This window comes from Perca fluviatilis, chromosome 22, assembly GCF_010015445.1.
Source record: "Perca fluviatilis chromosome 22, GENO_Pfluv_1.0, whole genome shotgun sequence".
In the NCBI taxonomy this organism is placed as follows: domain Eukaryota; kingdom Metazoa; phylum Chordata; class Actinopteri; order Perciformes; family Percidae; genus Perca; species Perca fluviatilis.
In genome coordinates, this window is record NC_053133.1 from 3,669,072 (window position 1) to 3,692,814 (window position 23,743).

Sequence of the window (23,743 nt, forward strand, 5' to 3'; positions counted from 1 at the left end):
AGTTCAAAGTGCTGTCCGAACAATAACGTACATCCCAAAATCTGCTTACTAAGGCCAATCTATTCTAAAGCATGGGGGGGGGTTAAGTAAAGAAAAGAAAATGTCACTGCAATCAAATGAATATTGAATATTATCTACGTGAAAATTCTCCAACCCCCAAAAGACTTAATCATGTTGAACCTGACACAGCAAAGGCATGTTCACATCATGGCTGAAAAACAGGTTTTGCTCCATTAAAGTGTTCGTGGCGTGCTGAGCTTTGTGAGCACAGCCACAACCATGGCTGAATTCTCCATACTCGTGCTACGATTCAAGAGGTTTATTGTAGCCGGCAGGCCTTGGAAATAGTTCTTTCTGTCGGTCATCACAACAGATGATGTTAGGTTGTAAAACTTGCAAATAGCAAGAATTTGGATATTGTGTTTGCACATCCACACAGCACAAGAGGATCAGTTTTTTCTGCTATTATGTGAACACGTCATTAGGGAAGGGGGAGGGGGGGTAAAAAAGTTGCCAACTCGTCAATAAAAAGCTTCATAGGTGAAAAGAAGACATCCCAACAGTAGCCATTAGAAAGCGTGTGTGTGTGTGTGTGTGTGTGTGTGTGTGTGTGTGTGTGTGTGTGTGTGTGTGTGTGTGTGTGTGTGTGTGTGTGTGTGTGTGTGTGTGTGTGTGTGTGTGTGTGTGCCTTCTTTCAGTGCTGATCGCTGTGTGTTTATGTGTTGTCATATGAAATGGATAGAAGTGCTAATATCTTCAAACACGTGTAGCATCTTTTTTCATTGTCTGAGGGGGTGGTTGTGTAGCTTGACGTGTGTGTGTGTGTGTGTGTGTGTGTGTGTGTGTGTGTGTGTGTGTGTGTGTGTGTGTGTGTGTGTGTGTGTGTGTGTGTGTGTGTGTGTGTGTGTGTGTGTGCGTCAGGCCCAGCACATACTGGATCACTGAAAAGCTTGGTGGAAGCGGGGCAGTGTAGTGGGTGTGCTCAGGTTGGATATGAAGGAGGAGGGCAGCCTCTGAAGCGGACTCTCTGCAGCCTCCGGGCCTTCGGGGGGCTGGGGGGGAAGCTGGCCCAGAGGTGCCGGCTCTTCGTTGGGTGGATAGGCCACGCCCTGCCCCACGCTGCCGCCCCCTGCCTGGCTGTACGGGGGCCCGTTGAGTGGCAGGAAGTTAAAAAGCTGCGAGAAGTCCATCAGGGAGGAGGATGAGGCCAGAGAGTCGCCTGCGGCGGCGGCTGCCGCCATCGGGGTGGCCATTTTGGACAGGGACACGCCCTCGCTCACGTCCTCCAGCACGCCCACTTGAGGCTCCAGCTCCAGTTTGGAGGAGGAGAGTTGGGGTTCCTGGGCTGCAGAGGATGAGGAGGGCATGCTGCTCTGCAGCTCCATCAGGTAGGTCTCCAGTTCTCCCTTTAGATTCTGCTCCCGCTCCTGTGAGACGCTGTATGAGGTAAAGTTGGAGCCCAGTGGGTACTTAAAAGAAAACGAGTGTGTGGGGGTGGGGAAGGGCTCTGTGTCCAGGACGGGGCCCGCGTACATGTTGAGCTGGTGCGGCCTCGGCGTCACCATTCCCGGGAGCTCGTCCTTGATGCCCCCGGACGCCATATCGTAGACAACGGGCTCCAGCGAATCAGCTGGCTCAGTTTTGACCCTTAGCAGCTCCCGAGCGTGGCTCTTCTTCACGTGACGCGTCAGGTGGTCCTTCCTGCCGAAGCGCTGGGCGCAGTACTGACAGAGGAAGTCCTTGCGTCCAGTGTGCACCACCATGTGGCGCCGCACATCTTTACGGGTGTAAAATCGCCGCTCGCAATGCTCGCAGCGGTGCTTCTTCTCTTTGGTCCCGCCGGAGGACTTGCCAGCGTGCGTTTTGAGGTGCTCCAGAAGGACCCCGGTGCTGGGGAACGGCTGCAGGCACACTTGGCAGGTGAGGTCTCCGCTGTTGGCGGCGTGGAGGGCCAGGTGGCGCTTGAAGCCCAGCTTGGTGTTGTAGCTCTTGCCGCACTCCTGGCAAGTGAACGCCTCCTTGTAGGGGTCGTGAGTGTGCAGGTGATTCTTTAAGTGATCCTTGCGGTGGAACATTTTCTCACAGTATGAACACTTGTGGTTTTTTTCTGGCGAGTGAGTCGCCATATGCCTTGGAACACAGACACATTCTATAAGCACTCAGAAATTGTTGCAATCACGTTCTAAGTAGTAGGCATGCGTTACATCACACATAAACACAAAACCTGGAGAGAAAGTCTAAACTAGTACGCATGAACACATCATTCTGATTACTGCTGCACTATGTTATGTTACTATGCCCTGCTCGGCTGCGGCCGCACTGGCTCCCGATAGCACCGGACGTTTAACAAGTGAGCAAATGAACCACTTAGACCAGTGAGTCCAGGGGATTGTTTCAATCACGATCTTTCTCCTAAACTTATCTAGTCGTTTTGGTGCCTAGACTTAACGGTCATTGCCCCATGACGCTCACTTTTTCCGTCTAAACTCCACTACCACGGCCCCTGAAAGCACCGTCATCTGGAGGTGCCTGTAGCCGGCTCACAGTCACCTGTTGGCGGCTGAACAACTGCCGCTGGTAGCCGGCGTCCCGGAGCTCTGTAGAGGCTAAATACAACCAGCAGCTGCTGCTCAGATTTATCGTTCTATGGCACTATAGACGGTTCACATGACAGCGCTTTACTTAGTTTAGAATACTTCTATTTTAGGTATATAATATATGGTCTATTGGTGGAGTAGCATCTATCTATCTATCTATCTATCTATCTATCTATCTACAGTGCTAAGCATAAGTGAATACACCCATGCTAAAGTTGACTAAAAAGAGGAATACAAAATCATGTTTTGGAAATTGATCTTAATGCCTTAATTACAAACATTAGGACACCAATTTTCTTTGTGGATGAATATTGTATAGTAAATTAATAAATGTTCTTCCTTAAAATACAGAGGGCATAAGTAAGTACACCCCTATGTTAAGTTCCCATAGAGGCAGGCAGATTTTAATTTTTAAAGGCCAGTTATTTCATGGATCCAGGATACTATGCATCCTGATAAAGTTCCCTTGGCCTTTGGAATTAAAATAGCCCCCCCCACATCATCACATACCCTTCACCATACCTACAGATTGGCATGGTTTTATTTCAGTTAGCCTAATAGTTGGTTTGATGTGCATTGAGAGATGATCTTATGGAAAGTACCCCATGCCAATCTCTAGGTATGGTGAAGGGTATGTGATGATGTGGGGGGGCTATTTTAATTCCAAAGACCAAGGGAACTTTATCAGGATGCATAGTATCCTGGATCCATGAAATAACTGGCCTTTAAAAATAAAGATCTGCCTGCCTCTATGGGAATTTAACATAGGGGTGTACTTACTTTTTCCCCACTGTATTATAAGGAAGAACATTTGTTAATTTACGATACATTATTCATTCACAAAGAAAATTGGTGTCCTTAAAGGTTGGATTTTTCCTCATTTTGTAATTAAGGCATTAAGATCAATTTCCAAAAGATGATTTTTTTTTTATTCCTCTTACCTCAACTTTAGCATGGGTGTATTCACGTATGCTTAGCACTGTATCTATAGGTATAAAGAGAAAAGCAACATGCTGCAGCCTGCTGGGCACTGCTGCGTGTCTGTACCGTAGCAGCTTGTATTTGGAGACGAAAGCCTTGGTGCAGTCGGGGTGGGAGCAGCGGTACGGTCTTTCTCCTGTGTGAGAGTACGAGTGCACCTTCAACTTCTCCAGACTGTTGAAAGCCTTCTGACACTCCTGGCAAGAGAAATTCTTCTTGGGCTTCCCCTCGGCTCTCCTGCGCCTCCCGGCGGGCGGCGCGAGCTTGGTTCTCTCCAGGAGGTGGTCGCGGTGGCCCTGGGTTCCCGTGGCCATGGCACTCTAGGGCTGAGCAGCTACATGGACAGGGGCGCAGTGCCCAACTAGTACTGATGCAATTGTTCTATCCAGTTTTATGTGCTCAACACCGCCCGGACTCAGGGGCCTGAGAAAGAGAGAGAGAAAAGATCATTTGAACGGTTCAATTTCAGGGTGTTGACTGAGTTGCTGGCAGTACTAAAGACACTAAAACCTAAGTCATAAATCGACTGATTTGAGGCCCATCTCACACAAGTTCAACTTAATCTGGCCCTGCGCTCAGAGCGTCCATGTGACCCACGAGGAGTTCTTAAACAACCCTCTGGGGTCTAAGGGCATTTTCACATATCTTCTTAAATTTACCTTTTTAGTGTATTTGCATATAACTGACCCCCATGTGTTTCATATCAAAATGTTCCGAACAAACTCAGCTTTCCGCATAGTGACGCCCACATTTTTTCTAGAGCAATGTGTTAAAAGATAATTTGCTGCTAAAGCTGAAACGTTGGAAGTCCAATCTCTTTTGAAAACAAACCTTAAATTATGATGTGTTGTACGACTTGTTTCGGTGCTTGAAATGAGTTTCCCAAAGTCTTTAGGTCATATTTGATTAAAAATAGTAAATAAAAGAATGAAATGAAATTTCTAAAATAGCTTTTTGAGTAGGAGTTTTGTCAAACATCGTTTTGGACGTGCCGGGGTGTCTTTCGTCGTCAGAGGGTTAATTACAAGCAATATAATCAGAAAGTCGGGGTATGACATGAGCTCAAATGATACCTGTCTGTCTGTCTGTCTGTCTATATATGTCTGTCTGTCTGTGGCATGCTTGGCCATAATGTAGCATGAAAAAGGATATATATATATATATTTATATATATAAAATATTACTGAAAATGCGCTTCAGGTGTCTGGATAGGTCAGGAGGCACTTTACAGTACAGTCCTCAAAAAGTCCCAGCATTCTTTGTGGCTTGTTGTGTTTTACACATTTCCATGAATCATGGATGTGTTGATGACATAAATGAGGAAATATTAGAGGACTTAAGGAGACGTGATGTTGAACTACGGTGGGATTGGATACTCGATGCGGGTGGACAGAGATGGAGTGGGGGGGAGGGGGAGGAAGGAAGGGAAGACAGCTCCCGCTGGCGTGCGCCAAGCAAATCCGCCGTCATAATAGCAATCCGCCATGGAACAATACGCCTGTTCTTAAAGGGAATGTGAGATGACGCTCTGATTGGTTATTTTCACGTTACGCCCAAACCACACCTAGCTACTTCAGACCAACCCATTTTAGATTTGCGTCGGGCGCAAGAGTCATTTATCCCGCCGGTATCATAGCAACAGCGCCAGAGATCCGCCCACAAAGCTACTTGCGTTTCACGTTTGATACTTGCGTTTCAGATCGTTAAAATAGGGCTCTATATCTGTCTGTCTATATCTGTCTGTCTCTTTGTCTGTCTGTCTGTCTGTGTCTGTCTATATCTGTGTGTCTGTCTGTTTGTGTCTGTCTGTCTGTCTGTCTGTCTGTCTGTCTGTCTGTCTGTCTGTCTGTCTGTCTGTCTGTCTGTCTGTCTCTATCTGTCTCTATCTGTCTGCCTGTCTGTCTGTCTGTCTATCCGTCCATTCAGGTGGTTCCTGCTGCCAAATAGAGAGGAGAAAAAATGTAGTTCATGTCTGATGAAGTTTATCTGCTTGAAATAATGCATTTATGACTTACTGGGAGCTTTTCAATAGTGTGAGTTTATTCATTTCTAATAAAACAAACAAACAGCAGGTATATGTTTTATTTCCAATAATATAAAAGTCTCCTCCTATTATTCTCAGCTGTAGTGATGAAATAATAGCATCAACACCGTCAGGAATCCTGTTAATCGTCAGTGTGGTGAACGAACACATGGAAAGCCAGGAACAACAAAATGATTCTTCTGACCGAGACAAAATATCTGGAGCTCTTTTAGTACTTCGTCACTTTATTGTGAAGTCAATACTTTTGTCCCTGTCAGGATCCTGTAGGCATGATGACTCCATGTTTCCACTGATCTGATTGGTCAACAGTCCAGGTTCTGATTGGATCGTCTCATGGTAATCTGCTCCATAGCCAGTTAGCCATGCACGTTACCACAGTTACCATGGTGATTGAACCGGGTTAAGAGAGAGCTTGCTTTGTTAAAGGGTAATATCGTTTTTTTTAACCTGGACCATTTTCCCCATGCATCTGTGTCTAATAGACTGATGTGATCAAAAACCTTTGAAATTGGTCCAGTATTGAGCGAGAACGCTGTTACCGCAAACCGGACTGCAACGTACAGGGCTGTAGTCAAGTCCACCTGTGTCGAGTCCAAGACAAGTCCAAGTCTAGGACTAGTCGAGGCTGACAGCTATTCTCCACACCGGTAGAGTCTCAGAAGCGGAGCGTCTTGCCTGCCCATTTTACAGATTATATTGTCTCTACAAGTACTTTACAGAACAGTCGGGTGTTTATTAAGCTAGTATCTACCTTCCACTCCAAGCTCTCCTACAGTTAAACTCCATGCCTTCTCTTTTCTGGCGTTGTCCTGATAAAAAAGGATCTGTGATGTCGTATTATGTTTTCCACCTCCGAGATGAATCTTTCGTCGTCCGTGGTGTTGTAGAGGACATATAAACGATATTGGAACTGAACTGAACGGCCCGCGGCTCGCCTGGAAATAGACCTGGCGCGTATCTTTAGCGGAGCGGGGAGCCGCTTCACGCACACTTCTGGGACGCCCCGTGGCGCGGCTGGTGGAATATCATGCATTGCCTTGAATGGCAGCGACTGCACGCGGAGCCCGCGACGCCTCCGGAACGCAGCGCAGACGCGCCCGGTGCAGAATACCGGTGAGTCAGGACCGAGTCCAAATGAGAGACAGTCATGGCAAAAATAATCCTGGAAATTACTGATGCCTGGGTAATCATCAGGCAGCAATCATTTTCAGGATATTTCAGATAAATGATGCAGCCAGGTGTATGTCAGGTGACCAATGGCAATGCCTGTTCTAGATGGATTTTGAATTAAACCAATACCTGTTTTCTCAATGGGTTTGTTTTGAAGGAGAAAGTTACTTTAGAAAAAAAAAGCATATTTGGCGAGTACAATGGCCGAAAAAGTCCAAGTCCAAATACCAACAAGTCTAAGACAAGTCCGAGACAATAGAAAAACGTCTCGAGTCCAAACAACAGCTCTGCGCCATACACAACCGTGTCTTTTTGCACTTGTATAACTTCACCTACAAATCCTGCCAACATAGTTATCCACTTGCATGTCACGCAAGCACTGCAGCCACAGCCTACGCTCCCAAGCCTTTATTACCTTCAAGGTCCCATTGGTTCGTACAGAGTTTGGCAAAAAAGGCTTTCGCTCCGAGTCTGGACTCAAGTACTACGGCCCTGGCAATGTAACCCAATGGGGTTGCACCCTCGAATTTTGTCCGCTAAAAGTGCTCGCGAAGGGATTTATGGACTGAAGACAGCGGCGTGGAGTGTGGAACGTGAGTTGGGTGAAAGGCGTTCTGGAAATCTGTTGCAAAGCTGCGAGCTTCGGGAGACTGGTGGCGCTCCTGTGGGTGCTTTGCATGATGCTGTGCCCCTACATGCCCAAAGAGGAAGAATGCCGATGCTGTCAGGAGTGGGACATGTTGCTGCCTGATATTGGTGGTCATGATGTGCAGGGGCGATACCAGGATTTTTTAAGTTGGGTGGCACAAGGGTGGACAAATAACCAATCACGGACGGCAGTGTTGCAGTTCAGCGTGGCGCTGACTAGCGCAGATCGCTCTCTTTCAATAATCAATAATAATCGATAAAAGAGCAGCCTATTCGTTTCCTGCTGCGGTGAAACGCTTGGTTACGCTGTAACCTCGGTTCTCTGAGTTTAGATTCCAGTCATATTTCTTAATTGAAGTTTCCTTTAAAATAGTGTTACAATCTTGTCTCGTCGCACCCCTATTCATTATTAATTCCACTTGTTTTCATTTTAAACCCATTTTATATATCCAAATAGGGCTGGGCGATATGGACCAAAAGTCATATCCCGATATATTTTGGCTGAATATCGATATACGATATATATCCCGATATTTTTTTCCGCGAATTGAGAGCAAATGTTCAGTCAAAGCCCAAATCAAATATGACATGTCACAAGTAGTTTCATAGAAACAGTTGCAAAATCAAATAAATAATAAACCGGTTTCTTCACCTGGTTCATGATTAAATGCTCAGCTGTTCAAATAACAATAAAATGTAAACCTAAATACTGTATAACAGGAGTAACTTTTTTGAAATCAAAGCTCCATAGGCTATTTGTGATTCGTTCCAAAGGTCAATTAAGCTTTTGATATTAATATAATCTACTTTGTTAAAAATGTAATGCCTCATGCCTGTAAGCCTAGGTTATAGTCCCATTCTTCCACTTGATACTGCTTCCACTTAAGTAAACTAAAAGATGAACTATCGACTACAAAACAAAGAAACTAATTAATGTGTTAATACAAAGAATATTTATTATGATCGGTTCACAGATCTGAGTCCAAACGGAAACTTCACCCTTCTGAACTAAGAGTTTCTGCTTCAAGGTGAAGTTTAAACAGACTAAAATGTCCAGGCTCATTCCTCCACTATTTATTTCTGTATGTATTTAAGCGTTACATGTAATTTTAACGGGCACTGAGCTCCAGATCCTGCAGGCCGGAGGGCGGCCGCTGCCCCGCTGTAGCTTATTTCAGTCCGCCTGCCGCCGGCAAACTTAGTGGAACTTTCGCCGATATCGACATACAGTTCGTCCTGGACTACGTAAGATCCTACCGATCACCACTCTGTCTTTGGCTGGTCCGATCTGGATCAGCGGGGACCGCGCGCAGCAGCGAGGCGAAGCTGTGTTTTTGCCCGGGGAAGAGACGCTCGCCGGCCACGGGGCTCTCCGCCTCCGCTGCGCCCGGAGCTCAGATTGCTGGTCGGGCGGCATATATAATCATAAAACACATTGTCACCTGTTAAATGTTATCATTGCGGTTTGTTCTTTTCATTTCCTCTATCGAACATAATTAAGCAGTACAAAAGTCCGGCATCTTTAGCGTTGATCTGAATGCTTCGGACCCCTGTTCCAAGATGGCGGCGGGTTTTGACGTATGTTTAGAACCTCACGGCGACATATCTATGGGAGCAAGGATCACATTTGAACTATATCGATATATGCGATATGGTCTAATTCCATATCTCATTTAAAAATATATCGATATATTTGTTTATATCGATATATCGCCCAGCCCTATATCCAAATACAATACACATTTTGTAAATGCTCAGTCTGCCACTTTTTAAAGTGCAGAGCCACCCCGTGCCCCCCCTTCTAGCCCCACCCCTGATGATATGTCCAGGGTTGATCCCTCGGACGCTTCACAACACTGTGTCCCCCCCCCTCCCCCGTCAGAGGATTTCCCCCATCTAATCAACAGGGCTGTGCTAGAGACATGAGCAAATATGAACCATTGTTTTTATTGAAAATCTTTTACATAACAAACACTCCGCAGCTGCTGCTGCCTCTCTCTCTCTCTCTTTTTTTTTTTTTTTTTTTTTTTTTTTTCTCTCTCTCTCTCTCTCTCTCTCTCTCTCTCTCTCTCCCCAATTTGTAAGAGCTCCACATCCACAGGCGGCCATCAAATTATGATTACCTCATCCACATTCCTGAAATCATTTCAATATTAAGCCGCCATGGCACTGAAAACTTTAAGATAACACAAACCTATAATTTCTGTGGCCTACTCCAAAGCAACAGACTTCCGGAACGTCTTTTTCCCGACTCACGTTCCACTCTCCACAGCGCTGTTTTTCGGACAACAAGTCACCTCGCGAGATGGATAATGTTGTCACTTTTAACAACACTCTGAGCCTGGCAGTGGCAAAAACAACAATTTTTAGTGGACAAAGATCGAGGGTGCACAATTGCCCCATTGGGTCCGGTTCACAGCGGACCGTCACTGCGTTCTCGCTCAATACGGGACCAATTTCAAAGATTTTTGTTCACGTCAATGGGGAAACAGTGTCCAGGTTGAAAAAAAGTGGAGGAAGGTCTTGCATTTTGAGACTATACTGTATATGATTTAACAGATGATATCTTCCAAATCCATAACTTATTTTGACCACACCTCGCTCGTTGTCTGTGCAACAAGGACAACATAATCTCTCTCTCTCTCTCTCTCTCTCTCTCTCTCTCTCTCTCTCTCTCTCTCTCTCTCTCTCTCTCAGCAGGGCCCTTCTCCTTCACATGCTGTCTTGTCAGCTGCTCATGTGGTTCGCCTTCTTCTAAAAATGTTAGAAACACCAAAGCAAAACCAGAAAACCCAAGGGCCCGCAAATTTAGTGTTGCTCCATTATTTCTGAGACCAGAAGGTTTCACTATTCTATTCTGTCCAATAGACCAATAGACCAGCGTCCGTCAGCACTTGAAGCATATTTGCTGAAGTTGATGCATTTGCATGATTCTTGCAATTTCTTTTGATTGTGTGCGATTTGCTTCGGAGAAAATAAATAAATGTAATGTGATGTAACGTAACCAGTGCATGTCCCGACATAGAGAAAAGACCTGAAGTCAAGACTCCACTGACAAAAAGTGTGAAAAAAGTATTGATGGAGACTTTTTAATCAAACCAGGAGTTAGCACTGAGTCACAAAACTTAATGACTGAGGATACATTTCCTGTAGGCAATATTACGAATCCCAATATGACCATGCCAAGACCCGCCCTTCAATAGCATTTATTGGCCAGGCGTCCATGCTTACGCAAGGTGACGTAACCCCATTTGTTCAGGTCCTATCCCCTGACCAATCAGCTATCCTAACCTTAACCAATCGAGCTGCTTCGTAGGGCGGGACTTGGCGTGGCCATAGTGGGATTCGTAATTTTGCTTCCTGTAGCTGCTTCACAAAACAAAGACATAGGCAGAAAATCGAGTGGGGGGTCGGGGCCCCAAGCCATCTAAGGGTCCCCCCGTTGAAATATCATTAAAACCACGCTGTGTACTGTAGATAATAAAACAACAATTAAGTAAGTATTAAAACAATACAAACGCACTTGCGTCAGAAAGTAGGCTGTTCAATGTACTTTAAACTAGGGCTGGGACAATTCGTCGACATAGTCGACGTCATCAACTACGTAAATGTGTCGACGCGTCACTAAATAAAATGAATAAATAAAACTTGCATGCAAATGAATTAATGTAATGCAGAACTAATGTAATGTGGAACTACAGTTAGATACGCAGGTTCTAAGGACACCTAAACTGTAGCCTCGCCTTAGCTCTGAAGCTAGCCGAGCTCCTCCGCCTACGTGCAGTTTTTTGTCAGGTTGATGGTCGGTCCAGTGAGTGAGTCAGAGATAGCAGCACGAAAGGACGAGTATGGCGAGTGGTGGCGACCCACAAGAGTTCCCCGCCGGCCTCTTTAAGATCGCAAGTTTGGAAAAACTTTGAGACTGTACGGCTGCAGTCTGGAGCCTCCCGTGTCAGGTCTTCTCGTCTCATTCCGTCCCTGCCTCGAAAACGTCGGTCTTCGGGTCAGTTCCAGTAGTAGCCTACAGGCGAGCGAGTGGTGGATAAGACGAGGACTGTGTGTTGGCGTTGTTCAGCGGTTGTTGGGTATGTGAGTGGAAATACATCTAACATGCTAACGCATATCCAACGCCAACACCCAGATTTGCCAATCACTGGAACGAGACAAAAAAACTGTCCAACTTCTCCTCCCTACAGTGCTTAACCAGCCCTTAGATAAAAATAATTAAAGTTAAATTAAAGGAAGAAGAGCTTGGATGTTAAAAAAAGAGCTTATTCATTATTTTACCTACTGTTAAAAAAAGCAAATACAGGCTACTCTTTTTGTACTTGCTCGGTTTACTTTAAGTTTTTATTTTTGTATCTGGCTTCAGGTTGCACTAAAAATTCATTTTACTTGAACAGTGCAGTGTAAATAGAGATTTGAACCTTATTGAAATTTGTTTGGTGTAAATTGTTAATTGAGCAATGGGAAAATAATCGCTCATTGAAAAATTAATTGTTAGATTAATCGACTCATCGAAAAGATAATCGCTAGATTAATTGTTTAAAAAATAATCGTTTGGGACAGCCCTATTTTAAACATCAGACAAAGTGATTATTTTCCCTCATACTGATGAGATGCTGAACATTATATGATGCTGAGTCATTAATAAATTAGTCATGACAAAAAAAGATTATGTATTTTTCCATGAGTCCACTATGTTAGCAGTTATAAAGTTACTTAGCTTGTTTGGTAGCTTGATGGATAGTTAATCAGCTAACTTTAGCTTGTTAATTCCATCCACCATGCTTTCACTAGTGACCGAAGACAAGCCTAACAAAGTTGTCACTCATCTGGCGAGAGCGTTGTGCTTTTCTACCCTGTGACAAGAGTGTGTGAATGAAACTTTAAGTTGTTAAACTTTACTAATTTAGTGGCCGGCCGGCCGGCTAGTGGGCTAGCTAGCTTTCTAGAAGGCTTAGTTCTCAGTTCCGCATCATCTGTATTAGAGAAAAGACTCCCTTCATCCAATGTTTAAAGTGAATAAAATAGCTTTGCCAGCCTACTTACTGGAGTTCCACAATTACACACATTATTTGGGTCCCCTTCAATAATTGCGCTTAAAGAAGCAGTGCCACTTTTCAAGACGTGGCTAACAGAACTCACCTCTGTACTACATATGGAGAAAATCCGATATGGCATGACGGACAATCTTAAAAAATTCTACAAGATTTGGCAGCCATTCTTAGACCATCTTGCTCAATTTGATGGAGACCTTGAATAGTTGTGAGATTCACAATATGCCACTTGCCTCTTCTTTGATAAACTCAGTTTTTATTTTTTACTTTAGAGTATGGGTGATGTAACAGTACATTTCATTGTTTATACGCCCAAGGTTTTTTGTTATTTATTTATTTTTTATTTTCTCCTTTTCTTTTCATATTGGCATATTATTTTACTCATAATCTTTGCCCTTTTGTATTATACTACTTTGAAAACACTTAATAAACATATTGAACAAAAAAGTAATTGCGCTTAAGAAATTTCATGTTTATTCCCCCCCCCGCCCCCCCAGGGCCGGTTCTAGCCCTTTGGTTGCCCTAGGCAAGATTGAGTTTTGCGCCCCCCCCCCCAGTCTCGCACTGCCAGATCTCCACAGCGCTGTGTCAGGGATAGAGTAGCAATGTATGTTCATTTTAGTTTCTAGCTTCCATGTAAGTTGGCACTAACATTTGGTATAATCATAACTGGTCTGGCAAACCAAAGGCCAGTGTTTTGTTTCCAGATTTGTGTGCATGGTGACTTATGATGCATTGAGCATTAAATACTTAAATTCCTGCATTCTAGTGAATTGTTATGCACTTTTTTCTTTCTTTTTTTACCTTTTTCTGAATCAATTATGCTGGAAATATCTTTAACTAAAGGGAACATAGATTACAATGCAAATATAAAAACATCATGGAATATTTTGCAGTAAGGCTCTCAGGCATTCTGTATTGCTTTCATCTATTTATTCTCTATTTCTCTCTGTTTCTAATTATATCTGAGTCAGCAAACATGTAGCCTAGGCATCATTTACTCTTCCCACTTTTGCTTCTTTTGTTGAGGAAGTAACCACCTTAAATGTGCATATTAAAATTATTCACCTGAATGATACATTAATTCATTTTAATGAATTAATAAACCACTGGACTGTAATATTTCAGATGTGTTTGAGCAAGATTTCTGCTCATGTTCAAAACTTTGTGCACATTCAAAATACAGTATATCTCATCTGTGTTCTCTGAGGTTTGGAGGAGTTGTGATATTGTGAGAAAAATAAAGTGAGAATACAATAGGCTACTACAAGAATAAAGTCACTATATTTCAGAAAATAATCCATCTGCACCATAGTCTGCTGTGCATTACGTGATTGCTCTGCTGATACGGTAGATCTCAGACCTGCTGCCAGACACAGAGCCCCGTTTGGGACGCTGGTCTCTGAATGAGACAGTTTAGGGAAGCGGCTGTAGGCTACGCTGCTCTACATCGGAGGTGGAAACACAAAACTACGCAGAAATAGGGACACATCTGCCGCAGCATGCCCACAGCAGAGCACGTCCATTATAAACCTGCAGCAGCTCCGTGTCTGTGCCGCTGCTCGTCTCTATTTCTCCAGAGAGAGTGGACACTGAGCGACGCACAGGTCTGCTTCAGAGCTCCGTGTGTTTGAGTCTGACCTGTAGACTGAAAACGTCGCGTAATGAAAGGTTGACAAGTAAACGTGTGGCTGAGGGGGCGCCCTAGGATGATCATGTTTAATGAACATGTTTTATTTCGCTTGTCGTTCTAATTCTATTATTAATGAAAAGTAGACCTAAGGACGACACGGCGCCCCCAACAGTTTTGACGCCCTAGGCAATCGTTTTGGTCGCCCCTAGTTAAGTTGGTTAAGGTAATGTTTATGTATGTTTAATGTAGTTTGAGGTTGTTATTGCATTTCAGAAATTCTTTTCTTTAAAAACAATGTGATATGGCACTTTAATGCACTTAATGTTTAGTTTTTTGAGATATGATATTGTAAGCAATGAAGGCAATAAACATGTTGCTTTTTCCGAAAATTAAACCAAACTATTTTTTATTATTGCTCTTCAATAAAACAAAAGTATTTCTTATCCGATTACTCGATTAATCGATGGAATAATCGGTAGAATACTCGATTACTAAAATAATCGATAGCTGCAGCCCTAATTTCATTCTTTTACAATACGTGGCTGCCGATTGGATTTGTATTGCGATTTTTCATTTATTGCGATTCTAGAAGTATTGCGATTAGATAGTATTGAGTATTGCGATTTATCTTTTCCTTCTTTGACCAAAACAAAAGTTGAATAATACACTTCTAGAGACAATATATAATATAATATTCATGAGACATTTCTAAAAACTAACTAAGAAGAATGCACATCACATGTCAGTCAGTCAGTCTGACATTTATTTCCTTTGTAAAGAAGAACATAACGTGTTTTCTGCTTTTTCTGCTTTCGCTCTGTTTTGCTGGAAACAGATATGATGTAGTCGGTGCTACCGTATCAACAGAAGACATTCAGGTGAACCATTGGCAAAATGAAAAATATTCATGACAGACCGGTGGGAGTGGGCACGTCACTGGGACACGCCACAACACTGACCACTACATCCTCCCATTTTAAAAATGGCTGCCAGCGGTTCTTTAGACAAAATCTGTAATACCCCCATAGTCAAAACCACTTCCATGTACCTCCCTTATATAACCCTCTTGTTATCCTTGGGTCAAATTTGACCATTTTTCAAAGTTTCTACATGAGAAATTTGGGTTTTCTTTCAAGCTAATTGCCCAACGATAACATTGGCTGTTCCGTACAATGTTTTTTTGCAGGTAAAGTTAAGGATAAGGAATTTTGGGTGTTTTATTACATCTTATAGCATTTAAAAAAATGAAATGGCTTCCAAACAACAGTATCCTGACTAAACTTTGACACTTTGTGATTATCCACTCAATCTTAACTATTTGTCGAAAATAATTCACAATTTCAGCTTTTTTTTTTTTAAAGATGCAGTAGTTAAGTCTTATAAAACTAACTTTCTGTCATATTTGCTGAAACTGACCCTATGTTCCAGTAGAACTACATGAAGCAGGTCATTTAAATAAAAATCCAGCTCCTCTGGCACCACCTACAGCCTGTAGTGGGATTTGCAAAAATCCACCGTTCAGATGCACCAATCAGGGCCAGGGGGGGTGTCTAACTGCGTGTCAATCACTGTTCATGAATACACATTCATTCTCCCTTGTGGGGGGAGGGGCTTAGAGACCGTTTGGGGCTTTAGCAGAAAGGGGGGAGGGACTGAGAAGTTGTCGATGTTTAAATTTTTTGGTTAAGTCCTGGATCTTCCCAATCCTATCTACAGCACATTTAACTAAAAAATGAGGTAGGCCTTAATTTCATATAAATGCAGTTTTGTTGTCCATGAATTGCAAAAATAACTTTATAAAAAAGTCAAAAACATTTAAAAAAAAAAGTGTCTAAAAAGGGTTGATTTTCAATGTTTACCCGGGAGGACAACAAGTTGCAAAGTCGACAGGAAGAAAACACAAGGGATAAAAAAAAAATGCTTTTCCCCAAAAAGCTCCTGCACCGTAGCTCCTCTAACTTACAGTTAACCAGCTTGCACTACAGACCAGGGACGTCACTAGGATTTAAAGACAGGGGGGTGCTTAGCCCCCAGGGTATTTGTAAGATGTTAACAAGTTAAAAGTGACAGACATATCCTCTTCTTCCATTTCTACTCTGTTCAACAAAAGTTACTGTAATGTTAGCTTTTATACACATCAAAGCTGCATGGGGGAAATGTACTTAGGCCAGACTTTGCTCCTGATGAGTTCTTCTGTAAGCAATGACTTAAATGCTATGTCTGCTCATGTAAATGTGTGACAAAGTAATAGCATACTATATCTAGTTCCTCTCTCTATAAGATAAGATGTCCAAAGAATGCTATTTAATGACACTAATTACTGTAACTATCTGTGGATTGGTTCAATCAGTGTCATTTCTCTGTGTAGTTTGGCTTGCATTCAGTATAACCCAAGAACCAGAATTTTAAGGTCATAGTGAAATTTGACAACACAAGTTGACTTAAATGACTTAAATCAACAATTATTGATATTGATAAAGCTATTTACTATTAGATAAGGATCCTATTTAAAGTGGCTACTGTCTAAATATAATAACCTGATGACGGAAGGAATAAAAGATTTGGAGTAACGATTACTGTATGTATGTATGTACTGTATGTAGGATTGCTTTCATTTTATTTTCACATGTGTATCTGTGGGCATATGCTCATGTTTAGCCTAGCCTACATGTAATCAACATCTACATATTTATTTAATTTACCACAGCCAATTAATGCAGAAAGTTAAGTTGGTCAGAATATAGCTAGCATATGTAATAAATATAATGAAATCATTTAGTTTAGGCTATGCCTCAGTGCCTAGACCTGCCAACAAATGCTTATTGTTAGAAGAAAACCAAACAATCCTTAGACCTGTAGACCACTACTGACCTCAATCAGAATCAACTGCTCTGCCAATCTCCTGCTTTTCTCTCTCTCTGCTAAAATATCCTCCAATATCCATCTGTTCAATGAATTGAAAGATACACCGGTAAGCTACATACAGTAGGGAGTTCAGACCAAAGAGTAGCGACGAGACGAGATGAATCCCCCAGTTACTTGCAACGCTCTGAAAGCTGCCAGTTCACACCAATGCAACCAGACGGTGCGCTGCATCATCTTGATAGCACGACTCTTTGTCTAACGCTCAACTTTTCGGCTATTTTGTAGCTGGAGATATATATATATATATATATATATACGTCTAAATATGAATGGGGATACGGTTAGTGATAATGAGATGCTTGCTACAGTTGCAGAATCTTTGATTCTCTGCTTTGTTTAAATGTCCACATACCGTTACCGTGCGGCGCGTGGGCTCTCGTTGAGCCTCTAACACTGCCATTTCAACTAGCTGACAGTTGTAAAATAGAATTAAAACAGACACACTACACAGCGACACGCACACAGATGAATGGTGAAGGAAGATTGATTCACCGTAGTAAGTGATACAGGGTGCACTGTATAAAAAAAATCTAATTATTATTGTTGTTCTTATTATTATTTAGGGGGGCTTAGGAACATTTTAGGGTAGCTTCAGCACCCATAAAATAGGCCTAACGATGTCCCTGCTACAGACTGAAGATTCTGACCCAATCAGCTTTTTTTTAATATCAGTCTAGAAACCCCTGTTAACCCACATCTGGGATTCCATATGCGGACAGATGCATACAAATAAGTTAGCTTATTACATTTGATCATGCAGCTATTTCAAACCGAGACGGATTTTAGCTCTTGATTTAACCCAACCAATAAGTTTTAAAAAGACACATTTAATTTAATAAAACACAAATAGATGAAACTGTGCTGAACAAACACAGGAGATATCCAGCAAATAAACAGATCACATTTGCCCAGCGGTGGAAGAAGTATTCACATCCTTTACTTCAGTAAAAGTACTAATACAACACTGTAAAAAAAAATACTCTGTTACAAGTTAAAGTCCTGTGTTGAAAATGTGACTTAAGTAAAAGTATGTAAGCATCATCAGGAATTTGTACTTAAAGTATTAAAAGTAAAAGTGCTCGATGCAGAACTCTCCTCCCATTGTAGTGTGTGTAAAGGATCCAACCAGTTGTGTGTCTAATGGTCTCATCATGTCAGCTGGACTTGTAGCCGTTATATTGTCGGCTAGTTAACTTTAGAATCAAACATCAGATTTTATAAACTACATGTGTTTTGTGTGCAGAAATCTTAATGTGTAAAGTAACTAGTAACTAAAGCTGTAACAGATGAATGTAGTGGAGTAAAAAGTACAATATTTCTCTCTGAAATGTAGCGGAGTAGAAGTAGAAAGTGGCATGAAAAGAAAAGACTTGACGCAAGACTAAAACTTCTCCGCATGGAGAATTGTCAGTCAGTACAAAAGTTGACATGATAACTCTTTTTACGGGATATCCATCAAATTTGACAAACCCCCATACCGTACATCTATACTGGTACAAAGTGTTTAGTGCATCACCCATGCAGCACACTGCATCATTGTGAGTGTGGAAAGAGCTGAAATGCATGTATTACTGCAATTAAATTAAACATGGTGTGTAACTTTAAACCATGAGAGTTGTTAGAGCAGAGACCTTCAACAGGGGGTCCGGGACCCCTAGGGGGGTCCTCAGAATTGCTGCAGGGGGGGCCAGCAAATTATTGTTTGATAGTTAAAGGTGCCCTGCCACACGTATTTCATTACTTTGTGGTAATGTCTGAAGTTCTACCATGGACTCTGTAACATTCTTTGTGGGGAAAAAATGCCTTGGTTACCTTGTTTCAAGCCATTCTAGCGTGTTATAGAAAGCCTGCCGGAAGACTCGGCTCAATTTGTGCCAGCTCTCATTAATATTCAACAAGCTAAGCTGCTTGACACTGATTGGCTAACAGCTAGCCAATGAGAGCCTGGCTGTCAGCATCATTTACCCAGCGCAACTGGGTGAGCTCATGAATAGTTTCTTGCATATTGTATTATTACTGATCTACATCACTACCTAGACCACCTTTTGCACTAACTGTATATTGTCTCTTCTCTACATTCAGCATTTATATAGACTGATTATTGCTTACTGTGTTATTACTGATCTACATCACTTAATAGACCGCAACTTGCAACTGTATATTGACTCTTCACTACACTTCAGCATTTATCTAGACTGTCTATTCATATGCATTGTGTTATAACTGATCTACTTCACTAACTAGACCACTAGACTAACTGTTTATTGACTCTTTACACCATCTCAGCAGTGATATAGACTCTCTGTTCATGTATATTGCATATCCATCGACTTACTTACACCTCACTATGTACCGGCATTTGTAATGCCCGCTTATTCTGCACTTTATGTAGCATATTGTATTCTGTTTTCTTGTACTGTATTGAATGTGAAACTGTATGTTGTCTTGCACGTCTACGCTTTTCTTGGCCAGGTCACCGTTGCAAATGAGAACCTGTTCTCAACGGCCTACCTGGTTAAATTGCGTCGAGGAGTAAACTTCTATATATGGGCGCGCGCTCTACCAGGTGACCTAACCAGGCGCCCGCTTAAAGCATTTAAACAAAAGTTTGTGTTGGCGTTTGTAACATTCCAAAATCGTAATTTTGACTTAAAGATTTTCATTTTCACTGTAAATGCATATCGGCTCCAAATATCTGTTGTCGGTTTCATTAAACTACTAATAATTGGTATCGTTATCGGCCTTGATAAACCAGTATCGGCCGATCCCTAGTATGAATATATGAATATGCAACGCATTCTCATGAACAGGTTCATATGATATCAGTGCTTATCTTTTCGTAGCTTTTCAAAATGTTTGGTTCACGAGAACAGGCTGGAATATGTCAACAATTATTTTGAATAGCTTAGTATTGTATGCACCATAAAAGGTATAACTAAAGGCCGCCCTACATGTTACTGTATGCCCAATTTATAATGCAGCTCAATTTTATACTATATATATATATAAATAAATAAATAAATAAATAAATAAAATAAAAGGGATCCCTAATCGTCTCTTTTTCAGCTGAGGGGTCCTTGGCTTAACCCTCCTGTTGTCCTCCGGTCAAATTTGACCCATTTTCAAAGTTTCTTCAAATTTCCTAAAAATAACATGCATTGTTCCATACAATGCTCTTCTCAAGGACAAATAAGGATCAGATCTCGTAGCATTTGAAAAAAAAAACTATGGAATGGTTTTCTAAACAGTCTCCTGACTAAACTTTGACAGTCTGGGATTATGCACTCAATCGTAACTACTTGTCGAAAATAATTCAACATTTCAGCTTTTGTTTTTTACTCCAAAATGAGGTATAATTTCATATAAATGAGGTTTATTGACCTTGAATAAAAAATAATAAGGGAATAAGTTGATGTTAGTGGTATATCCGGAGGTAGTGGAAGAAAAGGGCAGAAAAAAAGCCACACAAAGGTGTAAAAAAATAAAAAGCTTCAAAAGGACGACAAGCTGCATGGTGGACGGGAAGACCACACGAGGGCTAAACACGGTTGAAGACCCCTGTGCTACAGGAACGAGCCCTCAAGCCTTTCCCTATTTAAGGTAGACTAGATGAGCACTTGTCTCTGATGTGATTCATGGATTTCTAACAGAAATGAGCTAAATCAGTGCACGTAACTACATTGACAACAGCCAAGCATTTATGCAATCATTAGGACATATCCGCGCTTGAAATTATTTCAAAGAAAATGTTACTATAACACATGTATGAATTCTGAGATTAAAGTCAGAATTCTGAGAATTAAGTCAGAACTCAAATACGTTTTTCACCAGTGGCCCTAATCCTCTTCCGTACCTTAATAATTCATATTTTGTACTGATAAAAAGTCACTTTAAATCATTATGAGTAACATTAAGGATGATAATAATAATTATAATAATAATTAATTTTTTAGTTATTTTGAACAAAAATAAATGTATATATATATAAACTATAAAATATAAAACTACAAAAGTGCGTAGCAACACACCAAAGGAAAAAGAACAATATCTATACAGTTTTACAAATAATATAAAAAATAATATTATAATTAATATTTTCAGAAACTGTCCGAAAAGGAGCAGTATGAAGCTGAAGCTTGTGATGTTTCACCAATCTTATTCAACTTCAACTCATTCCTTTATACATCAGATATTTTGACAACAGGATATCAAATATAAACAACAATACATCTCTAATTTTACACGCACCAAACCCTTTTATTTTTTTATTTTTTTATGTTTTAAGTAAGTCAACAAACCCATTTCCATAATCCACCACCCCATAACAATGCTTACACTAACCCACATTCACAGTCATCTCTCTTCCTCGTCATATGCGTTTTAATAAAGTGTTTTTGTATAACTTTTTTTTAACATGGAATATATTGAAATCAGGCTACATCTTATAGCCTCGACTAAAAGCAGCATTTTAACTCCCATGTGGAGCAAACCGCAAACCTCTGAATCAAAGAAAGAACCATTGCTCTCATGCAACTCTCTGTCTTTCTCTCCAGCCTACATCAGCATTATCAGGACTGGATTGTTTTCTATTGATAAAGACAAACACAGGGGTGGAATGGAACTAAGTACATGTACTCCAGTACTGTACTTCAGTCCAAATGTTGAGGTACTTGTACTTTACTTGAGTCTTTTCTTTTCATGCCACTTTTCTACTTCTACTCCGCTACATCTCAAAGAGAAATATTGGACTTTTTACTCCACTACATTCATCTGTTACAGCTTTAGTTACTAGTTACTTTACACATCAATATTTCTGCACACAAAACACATTAAGTTTATAAAATCTGATGTTTTATTATTAACGATTAAACACGCAACTGTTTGGATTGTTTACAGTTTCTAAAATGTGAGGGTTCAATACTATAAGGCTATAGGCTACTCATATACTTTTAGAAAACATTTTCAATGCAGGACATTTACTTGTAACAGTGTATTTTTACAGTGTGGTATTAGACACATATTTTACTTAAATGTCCACCCACTGCTGAACACATGCAAACAGCAGCCAGTTTGCTGTATAAAAGTCCAGAGGCAAAATCATGCCATGGCACTTTCAGAACTATTTGAGACCTATAATTCCTGATCAGATCAGAGTTTTAGGTCTGGTTTTAAGGTAGAGGACAGGTGGGAACACAGACTTGAGACAACACATGAACTTCCTCTCAAAGAAACACATTTCAATGTCAGCTTTCTAACCAATACACCGACACACTGGCTACAAGATGCTTCTGATCTCCAAACTGTTCCGACGTTCAGAGCCGCCATGCAAGCTTGTGTTTAACGCTCAATATATACGTGACATGACAGGCTTTCTCTTTTACCCTGCACGCTGTAGCCTAACATCCGCAGCAGCTATCAGGCTATAGGACCAGATCTAGTAAATCCGAATTAGGCTACTAATGTGCACACATGCAGTGCAACCTGCCACGGCAGTCACACTCAACACAAGTTCACTTGTGGGTCTTTTTAAAAAAAAAAAAGAATCATGTCTGCGGCAAAGCTGGGATGCAGGCTGCCACAAACCACATCTTAAGCATTGCATTGACTTAAGTCTGTGAAGTTCTCCCTCCATTTTTGGCTACTTTATTGATAAGCAGTTTCTTGTGTGTTAGCCTTGCAGGCGGCTCATAGCCGACCTGTCATCAGTAGCCTATGACATCGTGATCAATAGGGCTACTTACAGAGGGGTTACGAATGCGTTATAGCACACATATAGCCTCAAAGTGAAGCGTGACAAAATACCATAGCCGCTGCATGGTTGCATTTAGCGTTAGGCTACTTTTTTTTTTTGGAAAGGAGATGCGACTCGATAAGGACAATGTTGACGCTTATGATGAAGTGTGTGTAGGCTATAGCAAAAATACATGTGATTACAGATGGCAGGAAAAATGGACATTATTGGTGAATCCAAGTGCGCCTGTTGCTGTCGGTGCTCCTCGCGCTGCCGCTGTTATTATATTTAAAAAATAAACAAAGTGAGAAGGCTATGTTCAACTTTACTCAACTTTCCTATTCTCCTGGCTCCCGTGGTCTTTTAATGTTCGCGGACGTGCACCGTGACACTAATATCACCAGTGACACAATTTTATTTCATTACCAAAAAAAAAAAAATAAAATCCCAAACGTGTGCCTTGCCTTGGTTTTCTCTGTGGTCCTAAACTGGGTAGCCTACTGATTAACACAAACTTTTTCCCCAGCTCACCCCTCTCTCATAATTTAAATAACCCCGATATTTTAATTCAAGAACTGAATAACCGTGGACTTAATTTACATCAAACTTACCCCGGTCGCTTTAACATCCTTTCTGTCGGGTTTTTCTTCACTTTCAACTATTTTCCGAATTTTTAATAATTTTTTTCTCATATTTTTTGCTAGACGCGGCGGGCCTGAAAATTGTTTGCTTTCCCCTCTTTCGAGCAGCCATTGTGTATGCGCTGCGATGCAACCGCACTATGGCTTAGCCCCGCCCATTCGAAGTCCCGCCCACTTGTGCTTTTTTTGATTTGTGTAAGGCGCTGCCACTTTCACTTCAATGTCAGTTACAGTCCGTTTCAGTAAAACTCATTTTTTGGACTTGCTAGATGTGCTGTCAATCGTTTAAATTTGGTTTAGTACAATTTACAAC

At 41.4% G+C, this 23,743-nt stretch overlaps 2 protein-coding genes across 3 annotated transcripts in view; one reads left to right on the forward strand and one right to left on the reverse strand.

Annotated features, from left to right (window-relative positions):
- Positions 1-79: 79 nt before the first annotated feature.
- On the reverse strand, positions 80-23,537 carry plag1 (pleiomorphic adenoma gene 1). Its single transcript, XM_039789980.1, has 3 exons — positions 23,401-23,537; positions 3,645-4,001; positions 80-2,130 (listed from the first exon to the last, which is right to left on the reverse strand). Exons 2-3 carry the CDS (start codon positions 3,890-3,892, stop codon positions 939-941), a joined length of 1,440 nt encoding a protein of 479 aa, XP_039645914.1. The 5' UTR covers positions 3,893-4,001; positions 23,401-23,537; the 3' UTR covers positions 80-938.
- Positions 1,349-23,743, forward strand: part of chchd7 (coiled-coil-helix-coiled-coil-helix domain containing 7) — a 33,956-nt gene continuing 11,561 nt past the window's right edge. The window contains exon 1 of one of the 2 annotated variants that reach the window (XM_039789982.1): positions 1,349-1,388. The gene's annotated coding sequence lies outside the window, so the exon portion shown is untranslated. Of the gene's footprint in view, positions 1,389-1,882; positions 1,921-23,743 lie in introns of those variants that run through there. The other variant, XM_039789983.1, reaches the window with a different exon arrangement.